General features: G+C 38.3%; 1 protein-coding gene across 1 annotated transcript in view; it reads left to right on the forward strand.

The window, feature by feature from the left end:
* SUGCT (succinyl-CoA:glutarate-CoA transferase) overlaps window positions 1-10,810 on the forward strand; it is a 318,738-nt gene that overhangs the window by 111,819 nt on the left and 196,109 nt on the right. The window contains exon 9 of the mRNA XM_010001520.1: window positions 10,022-10,093. Within this exon, the coding sequence (XP_009999822.1) occupies window positions 10,022-10,093 (72 nt within the window). The remainder of the gene's footprint in view (window positions 1-10,021; window positions 10,094-10,810) is intronic.

Here is a 10,810-nt window from a genome sequence, read left to right on the forward strand (position 1 = left end):
CCTTTCAAATCAGCAGGGGAATAAAGTAGGATCTTCTTTGGAAGCTGGGATCTTTTATTTCTCCTTTTGTCTCCTCCTATTGCCTTCTCCCACCATTTTACTAGCATAGCTATGTCTGTCACACTTTGCAGGGGCTGTAGGGTGCAAGAAGATTTAGTACAAATCTGGAAAAAAATCTGCTTTTATGCTGTGATTAGAGGAGCACACTTAAAACTGTGTTGATTCTTCAGAACAAGTTCTTTTGTAAAAGATATGTTTATTATGCAAAAACACCCTGCAAGGCCCAGATGTAAAGATCTTTGGTAAAAAGCAAAATAGTAGCTACTGCCATGCAGATTTTCTTAGCTTTCTCAGTAGATAATTTGACATTTTATTTGCTAGAGTGAAAAACTGGTTAAATATTGGCCAGCACAGTTTTAAGTTGGTAAAGGGTGTAATGTTTTAAGCTAACGTTGTGGAGATTTAAAAACTTTAACAATTGGAGTAATGCTAAATTTGGGGTAGATAAAAGGTTGTAGTTGCAGTAGTGTGACAGATTTCCATATTCCTCAGACTAATGGGGAATGATTAGAAATATAGAAATCTGATTTTTATTGTTTTAAGGACACCTAGTAGAAAGGCACAGGGAAGTGAAGAGGAAAGGGAATTCTGAGTTTTTTAGTTACATATGTTTGTTCCACTCATCAAGTGTTACTTTTCAGCTTTTTAAAAACATATCACACTAGTGTTATTCCTATGGCCTAGCAATAGTTTCTTTTGGCATGAATGCAGGACTTCAAACAGTGTGCATCCTGGATGTCTAGCCAGTTCAATTTAAGAATCTTTGATTAGAGATAAAGTAGTGTTTTAAACCAAAACAAACTACATGCAATAAACCTTAACAAGTCTAACTTAAAACCACAAATCAAGGATAATGATGAACTAATGAGTCTAACTTAAAACCACAAATCAAGGATACTGAAGAGTCAAAGTTGGAATCTTTCAAATCCATCCTCACTTCACCATACTGTGTCTACTGAAGAGCACAGAGAAAAACATACTGTTTGAGAGATATCTCAGTTGAAAAAAAATCTCCAAAACAGGGCAAAAACACATTGGCAGAATTGACTGGAGTTTCTCCTGCCTTTGTTCATCCTGTTTTGCAGCTAAATGGCAGATTTCAAGTATGAGTGCTGCTTAATTTGTGAAAGTCCCAAATTGTGAAATGCAGCCAATTTTGCACACCTGTAATTGTTACATCCTCTGGTGTTTTTGCTGGTTTCCATCAGCATGAGTGCTAATTTGATCCCTTGCTCTCCTTGGTTGGCTGGTTGTCAGAGAACCTCACAAATGATTCAGCTTGACTCTTTGAAGAGCCTTCTTTATAGCAGGACATTAAGTTATTAGGACTTTGATGTTAATAGCACTGCCTGCCCGGTCTGAGTTCTCAGTTGCTTGCACTGGGTCGTCTGTCTGCTGCTTGAAATGTCAGGCTGATTGGCTCAGTATGAGTTACCAAAAAGGCTTCCAGTATTACAAAGCTCACCTTTGGAAATTGTACCACTACATCACCCAAAGCCAAGGAGTAAGAGAGGGAAAAGGGACAGAAATAATGAGACAAATCCCGCTCTGATGATTTCTACTGAAAAAAGAAATAGAACCTCATTTAGAATTAAATTGTAAATAGCACTCTTAAAACCTTGTATTTGACTACTCAGATTTTCCAGTCAACTGTATCTTATGATTTTTGGAAGGTGTAAGGACTATTTGTCATTTCTGCTTCAGAAATGCCTGGAGGCCTGTATCAGGATCAGACTGTGGTCATGTGTGTGGTTTTTAAAAAAGAAATGTTTTCATTGCATTCTTTTACTTTAAAAGTGAAACAAAAAAACAATGCTAACAATCCCAAAATTGGAAGAAATTGTGTGAACTATTGTGTGAGAAGGAAAAAGGGTAGGAAACACAGCTTGGATTCAGGCTTTTGAGAGATTATTATAAATGTTGAGAAAAATATTGTTTAAAAAATAGCTCTACAGTGCCTTTTAAAATCAGTAAGCGTCTATTTTAATTCCCATATAAGTAATAACTGGCTGCTGCCTGTATATATACTTAAATGTTGCTTGCTGTATAAGACCTTGTTTGCTTAATTTCAACCTACCTGAATTTTTATGGCTGTGCTATAAACCTCTTGAAAATAGTGGCCTAAATGGAAATGCTGACACAACATTAATTACACTGGCTCCAGTGTGATACTGTGATTAAAGTTCATTTATTTTGTGAGTGCATGTCTGTGTGTGTGTAATTTCATTGTTGAAAAACTAATGGAAAACTAATGTGGCAATGGAGAATGTGATTCTGTGCCTGATATTTTATTTTTCAACAGCAAAGAGCAGTTTTAATGCGAGCTTACAATATCAGAGAATTTATTTTTAACTGAGGTATAGTTTAGGTATTTAAAATTCTAGAAATTTGGGAAAATCACAAGTCACAAGCTTTTCAGTGCTCTTCCAGGAGTTTTTAAGTGGCTTTTTGGGTGGTGAGACTAGACATTTTGCATCCACAAAGAAAATGGCCTCGTTTCCTTGCAGCATATTTTCTTTCAGATGATTAGGAGAAAAGTCTCTTCTCTACTAATAAGGGATACTAATCATTCATTGCACTATTAAACATGAAGTAACAGCTATAAAAAGCTTTTTGGTAGATAGTATGTCCACCCGATACTCTTAGACTACAAATCTATGCATTGCATCTAGTCAGTTGGGAAAGAACAGTGCAAATATTGTATGACCAGAAGAAGAGTAAGTGAGAGAAGGATCATGTCTCCAACTCATGTTTTAGGACAGTGAACTGGGATTGCAGAGTCCTTGATTTTAGCCTGTCCCCAGCAGTTTATACTTCTCATATTAGGGAACAACTGGATGAAAAAATGACATGGTGAGGAGAGCAGAACTTGGCTGTCCTGCTTCCTGAGTGTTGAGGGTAATATACTATAATGCCAAATGTAGATATTACTGTTTGATGCTGTGATTTTGTGGTAACTTTGCTGCGTCTTTCACTAGGTGAATTCAGAGCATATTTAATGGTTCTCATCTGCTTTGCTTCTGGATCTGTTAGGCAAAGTCATTTTTTTCTACACTCACACGTCTATGGAACTTGAAGGCTGATCAGAAAAAATGTCTAATGGATTGTGGGTTCTGTAGAAGTAAATGGTCTCCCTGGTTGGTAGTCTGTGGTGTGCTCTCCTTGACATCAGTGCTGGTGTTCTGCTTCATCTCAGAGACCAAAGTAATAATTCCCAGTCTTACCATAAACACCTTTTCCACAAACTTATGGCATCCAGTCAAAATTCTCTTCTCTGCGAGAGAACTATTGCAGATATTCCTGAAACTGATCTGTCTGGTAGACTGTGACAGTTGTGAAATTGCAGGATAATCCATCCACTATGTAGTGGATGAGTGAAGAGAGAGACAAGTAGCACAGGTTGAGAAGATCAGAGGGAAAAAGTGAAATCTTTACATGGAATGCCCTTCTTCAGTTTGCTTCGTGAGAACATTCAGGATACATTAATCTAGTCCATGAAATTTACATTTTTTATTTTTACTGTTTGCTTTCACTGGAAGAGAGTGCAAAGTAGGCAAATAGTTTCAAAGTGTGTGGTCTTTATGATTTATATGTATTGCTCAGAACTACAGCTGACCAAACTTCTTGGTCTTGTTCCCATTTGTTGCAGCAGTTAAATATGAAGTTGTTGTGAAAGGATTGTGCCCTTCCCTTGAAAGAAAAAAAAAAAAGTGCCTACCCTATGATTCTGTGACACAGCTGATGTTTTATACAAACCAATGTGTAAAGGTAGAGAAGCGATGTGCCAAGTTTATCCAGTCTGGAAGGAATGTAACTGTTCTGGCTCTGAAGGAAAACTGAGAATCTCCTGCTCTTTAATGTATTTGGTAAACAGAGTTTGCTAGAGCTGGAAAGAGAAAAAAAATCAGCATATGCTGTAGGTACATTTGCTTGGCAGAAGAGAACCTGTGCATGGGTCAGTCAAATCCTGAATACATCACCTTAATTGCAGCCTTTAACCTACATTAAATACTAGAGAATGCTTGTCCTTAAGTGACCTTTACATTGAGTCACTTATCTCATTGGAAATTTCAAAGTGTAATTGAAGACAAGTTATATAGTAAATTAAAAGTAACATAGTAATTTTTTTCTGTAGCTTCAAACCTGTAAGAGACCAGCTTCTCTCTTTGACCACACCCATTAATACCAGCAAAGTACTTCAAGCATATAAACTGAGACCTACATATATAGAGTCGTATAGTGGTTTACTGAGTAATTAATTATTCACTGATTCTGTGAGTGGAGAGATTGCTGCAAATGGGAAGATGGAGGGTAGAGGAAGGAGTAGCATATGAAAATTAATCTCTTTTAAAAAAATGTTTGGGATATGTTTCAAAGCTTTGTATTAAAATATTGGGTTAGCCTTTTCTGGTTTTATGTTTACAGATTTCTCAAGTAGCTGTCTTTGTTCTGCACTGTCCCTGGCTGGTCCCAAGGTTCATTCAGCCTTCACACAAAGCTGCTTGATCCTATGCCAGCCTTAGGCAAGAGCTCGGCGGGGTGTGCTCCCCTGGTGCCATCTGAGAGTGCTCCCTGTTGTGCTGACAAATACATACCCTACAGAAATAATGTATGTAGCCTTTCAAGAAGGATGCAATTTTTCCAAACTTAAGCAAGCTGCCTCCTGATGCCAGTTGGAGCTATCAGCTTGTTGCTTTGTAAAACCAACAGCAGTTAGATGGCATTCAAAAGCTACTGTCCTTTAAGCCCTGCTTCAGAACTCACCAATACATTGTGACTATCCACAAGCCTTCATCTGTTCCCCTCACAATCCTTCATTGAATGTTTTTAGAGATGCTACTATTTAACTTAATTAATCAAAAAGCAGTGCTGTCTTGCAAGTTACTTCAAATCTGAGGGTATCTATCATCAAATATTTCTAGTGAAAAGTGACTGTAAATATCTTTACAGATCCCAACTGTTATTCACATAGGAACAAGAGAGAAGAAAACTCAGAAAGTTAAGTAATACAGCCATTTTACCATGCCTGATGTAGTGCAAGTCTTACTCCAAGGGGAGGCCTGGAAGCTGTCAAATATTTTGACCACTGGCTGCCATTATCAATAAAGGGGCCACTACAGTAACTGGTAATAAAAATAATCAGGAGCTTGTTCAGATAATCATAGAATCATCATAGAATAGTTTAGGTTGGAAGATCGTCTAGTTCTAACCCCCCTGCATGGGCAGGAACACTTCACACTAGACCAGGTTGCTCAAAGCCCCATCCAACCTGCCCTTAAGCACTTCAAAGGAGGGAGCATCCCAGCTTCTTTGGGCAACCATCCTCACAGTAAAGAATTTCTTCCTAATATCTAATCTAAATCTACCTCTGAAAGCTATTAACCTCTCCTGAATATAGAATAATTATCCAATTAAAAAATTTAAAAAATGCAATGCTTTTTTCTATTGATCTCCCCAAGTATGTTTTGGCCTCCAAATTCTTCTTCCTGAGAAGTCTCCGAAGAACTGACATCTATCTTCTGCCTGGATATCACTTGCATCCTTTGCATTTGACCTTGGAAGTGACAGTGGGAAGCTGTCTCCTAATGGTAAAGGCTGGAGGCTTTATTTCCATGTGTGCTGGAGCTGATCTGCCAGTAGCTTTTGAGAATAGACCATGAAGTGCCCTCACTATGCTTCCCTCAACAGTGCTGGTTTAGACTTAGATTCTTGACGTGGAATGAAAACTGACTGACCTTTTATGCTCAAAGGGTTGTGACCAGTGGTGTGACATCCAGTTAGAGACCAATCACTAGTGGCATCCCTTGGGGTACACTGGGCCAGTACTGTTTAACATAGTCATTAGTGACCTGGATGGTGGACAGAGTGCAACCTCAACCAGTTTGCAGAATACACAAAACTGGGAAGAGTGGCTGATGCACTAGGTGTTTGTGCTGCTGTTCAGATGGACCTTGACAGGCTGGAGAAATGAGCCAACAGGAACCTAATGAGAAACAACAAAGGGAAATAGGAAGTCCTGCACGTATTAGGGAATAACTTTATGCATCAGTTCATGCTGGGGGCTGACTGGCTGGAAAGCAGATTTGCAAAAAACTAACCTGGAGGTTCTGGTGAACAAAAAAACTGGAACATAATCCAGCAGTGTGCCCCTGTGACAAAGAGAGGATCCTATTACATATTTGGAGGAGTGTAGCTAGTGGGTCAAGGGAGGTGATTCTTCCCCTCTGCTCAGCACTGGTGAAGACAAATAACCGGTGGATCCAGTTATGGGCCCACAACTGGGTTCACTTCTGGGGTTTGTAGGACAAGGATGTGCTCATATTGGAGCAGGTCCAGTGAAGGTCTATGAAAATAATTAAGGGCTTGGAGCATCTTTCACATAAAGAGAGGCTGAGAGAGCTGGGACTGCTTATCCTGGGGGAGTGGAGAGGAGGCTTGAAGAGATCTTATGCATGTGAATAAATACCTGATGGAAGGGAGTAAAGCACCACCATAAGCAAGAGCAGATGTTCTGGTTGTTTTGATTTCTGTTGTTTTCCATTCAAATACTGAAAACTGGCCTGGACTTTTGATAGTTTTACTGGAATTGGCATATCTTTTAATTAGTCCCTTATATTTTAAAGTTTTGTTTGTGGAATTAACATGCAAATGGAAACATATGTAAAGATATTTATCTATGATTGATGATTTCCATAGCATATGTAGGCTTAAAATTCATAATGCAGGCAATAAATACAATTAGATTGACTGTCTTTCATTAATACCATCAAAGTGGGCAAATTTTGAAAGGCTTTTGACTTAGAACAGTGCAAAGACTGTCTAGTTTTGCCTCACATTATCTCAGCAAGTCTTTGTCCTCTCTGGTAATGAACTAAGGTTAAGTTTGGCCTACATGTTTATTGTCTATACAGCACTTTTGGAGAGTACTTGTAAACCATGTAGAACATTTCTGAAGGTGGATAGAGTTTATATTCCATGTGTTTAGGGGAGTTAAAATGTTTCAGTACACGAAGTATCTTAGATATACAGTGTTCTAGCATCAAATTTGGAAAAGTGCTGAGTATTAATGAGGTCTGGTAACATCCATTAGACAGTGTGAGGTGTTGGTGCATACATGCTGAGATCTGGCTTTGAACACACATATGTTGAGGTAATGTACTGTATTTTGTTCAGAGTGAATTTACAGATTATATTTGTGGAAACCCCCAAGCTTTTTACACCATACTGAAAAGCTATGCCTTTGCATGCTACACAGTCTGTCTCCGCATATCTCTGAATAATATGTGGACTAATTTTTTTGTCTGATTTACGTTTCTTGTCTTCACTGAGTGATGTCGTATTGCTCAAGATAACACATGGGAGTAGCAGGTTAAATCATGCACGTGCTCTCAAGAATCTTATCAGAAGAAGACCTCATTCTACAGTAAAAGCAGACGGGAAGAAAGACTTTTGCCTTGTGTGTGCAATGTGCCTTTTATTGCGCTAATGTGAAATGATTCGATGTGATGGACAGCAGTTTATCAAAACAAAATCTCATTAAAATCTCTCTGCACTTTGCCCTTACTCTCCTTTGTATAATAAGATTGGGAAGCTTTCTGTGACCAGACTGTAACCTGTGGTAACCTGTAGTATGCGTACATTTATGGGTGATGAATAAAACCATTGTTATCACCCTTAGATGTTGGCATCAATATTGTGCTAATAACATTTGGAAGTTTCTGCTTTATCAGCAGCAATGACTAGCAAATAATCAGCTGTTTTGTAATGGGAAGCTTAAAATAGCAGCCAGAGACATTTGAGTTAAGCTTCATGGAAAAAGACACTGCTGCATTTATTATGATATCATTTTTGTTGTGTAAGGATGACATGATTGTTGTTTTATCATTTTAGACATACAGTGCAATTAAGAATAATCAGTTTTCCCACACATTCCGCCGAGCAACTGAAGCACAAATGCTAATAACCAGGCCCTTAAATTTAGAGTGACTTCCGCTGTTGCATGGGCAGCCCATGGTCACAGATGCCTGTTTCATAGTGGTATGCAGCTATTGTGTGACTGCAGTCTTCTTACAGACATGCAAGTTTCAAATGAAGTTGCTGACGAGTGGCAAAATATTTAAGATTTGCCCACACTACCAATTTAAAGATAGTTTGGAGTGTGAAGGAAAGGGTTCTTTGTAGAAGTACATATGACCTATAATCTGGGTTTTGCAATCTGTAACAGGCATCCAGACTGGAAGTTTAAAAGAATTTCTAATTTAGGTTTACTGGAAGTAGTAGGTGGTCGCACCAATAAAAATTATGTTGTCTTACATATGCACACAGATATGTGAAGTGTTTACCCCATAACTTGTGTGAAATGTGTGTGGCTGGTTTTAGAATTCAGAGCATCAGCAAAGACGGGTCAGGGTTTGGACAGGGTGTTGAGAAAACAGATCTTCCCTGTAACTAAAGGCGGTCAGTTTATACTGACAGGTTTTGGTTTGTAACTGTTCTTACTAAAAAACATGTATTTGTCAGGAGGAAGCTGTCTTATATGGACTTAGACCAAGCTCTGGCATGAATGTTTTATACAGAAGTCTGCATGAACAGATCTGTCTAAAAAAGTTTATACATTCATATGAGACTTTCTTTTCTGTATTCTTTTCCCCTTTTTTTTTCTGTGCTCATTGCTTTCCTCAGTGTGAGTATGCAGTTCCTTAATATTATGCATGCTTCTAGATTGTTACTGTACAGGGGCTTTTTTTGCATGCCTGGGACTAAACATTTGCTGAATTTTGCCTTTGCTTCCTAAGAACCTTAGGCTGAAGTGCTTAATATAATGTGTGAAAAATAAATTGTTAAACTGTATCACTGAGCAATACTCTACCAGGATTTGAAGCATAGTGAGAGCAAACAAGTGATATCTTAACTATGATGTACAGTTACTTGCATTTTGTATTTTCCACATACTGTTTTAATTTTTTTGACTATGCAAGATGGTAAAAGGGTCTTAGTGTGGATGTAGTTGTATCTGTATGGAAGATTGCAAGTAGAAAAAGCATGTTCATGTTTGTGAAGAATAATGAACTACAGGACCATGAGAACTTTGTACTATGAAAGTGTATATATATTTATGTGTCATGTTACCAAAATTTATAGTAAGAATTCACACTCATAGATCAGGACATCACAGCTCAATAAAAAATTGATGTCTGAGAATGGAAGATGAGTTTTGCTGTCTGCAAGAAACTATCACAAGGCCTCATCACCACTAGCACACCACCCCCTTTGCTGGCTCCTTGCACTGAAGTCAAATTATTAGTGAAAGATTTTTTTTCCAAACGCTTGCAAAAATTGTGGTTGTGACATGCATGACTTAAACTGCCGTTGCATGCTCCTGTATAAGTAAGGGAGTGATGTAGAGGAATCTGTTTGCATTATCCAGTTGTAGAAGATGTCCTGACACAGTGGTAAAAATTGAGGATGAAGTCAATTATACATTTTCTTTCTCCCAGTGAAAAGTCTCAGTGGAGATGATGTGGACTGAAATGAAAGCAGTTATGTCTTGCTCAGTTAAATGTTCTGTTCACTATTAAATGTGACAGTAAGGCCACTGTCATTAACTTAAAACAAAGAAAAAATCCTCAAAGCTAGAGAAGTCCTGTTTGCACCAGGAGCTCAGACTTGAGACCACTGACCAAGGAGACAGCTGAGGAGCTGGATAGATGCATCCTATTCTTATAATCCCCGGGAGTGTCCCTAACTTGTCATTGCTGCATTTGGGTTTTTTTTCTTTTTTTAGCACTTTTTTTTTGTGTGTATTTGCTCAGGGTCTGTGACACCTCAGTGCAGCTGTCTGCTCTCTGAATCAAAATGTTTAAGGAAGCCATTTGAACATTGTTTACAAAGTTCTTACTTAAAAGTTGTGTTCGTGTTTTATAGTTTAGTTGCTGCTTTTCACCTGTCTCTGTTCTTCCAGGCTTTTAAGACCAAGGATGGCTACATTGTGGTGGGAGCTGGAACTGACAACCAGTTTGTCACTGTGTGCAAGGTAATGATGTGTTAGGCAACGGTGCACAAATGTGTAACAGTTTCTGTTCTGACTATGAAAATAATTACTGATTGCTTCCCCTGTTTTTGGTGAAAGTAAGTAGTGAATAAAAATTCTAACCCTGGGGTTTTGGCTGGTAGTTTAGAGGACTGATACAGGTTCTGTGCTTTGCCTCTGCATTCGGAACACCCTCATTCCCAAACTTGTGGATGTTGAATCCCTTTTGAAGTCTGTGCACCTAAAAAAAATGAACAAACTAACAACCTTCAAATTCTGGAATGGTGAACGTTACAGTGATGCCTTTTTCAGGAAGAAATGTGACACTGTTTTTCCATAAAATATAAGACAGGCACAACTATTAACAAAGCAAAGCCGAATGCATAGTCCTTTTCAGCAGTAGTATTTGCAGGTCTGTCCTCACAGAAAAACTCATGGGCTTCTTAGAAAAGAAATGTTAGAGGAGTGTGGGCTGACTTTGGAGTGGTGCAGAGATACAATGTCGAAGAACAGATCTTCAAACAGGATTGCTGCCTTCAAAATTTGTTATTTTCATTATTTTGAAGGTCAGGAACATGACTCTGACAATTCTGTTTTACAGAGGGCAGCTTGGAAAGTTGTACAATAGTTTTGGATTTTTCACATGCTCTTTTCCTATTGTTTTAATACCTGGAATTACTTTTCCCCAGGCAGTGAATACATTTTGGAAGAAAAGGAGTA

Source organism: Chaetura pelagica, unplaced genomic scaffold (genome assembly GCF_000747805.2).
Source record: "Chaetura pelagica isolate M959 unplaced genomic scaffold, ChaPel_1.0 scaffold7, whole genome shotgun sequence".
Classification (NCBI taxonomy): Eukaryota; Metazoa; Chordata; class Aves; order Apodiformes; family Apodidae; genus Chaetura; species Chaetura pelagica.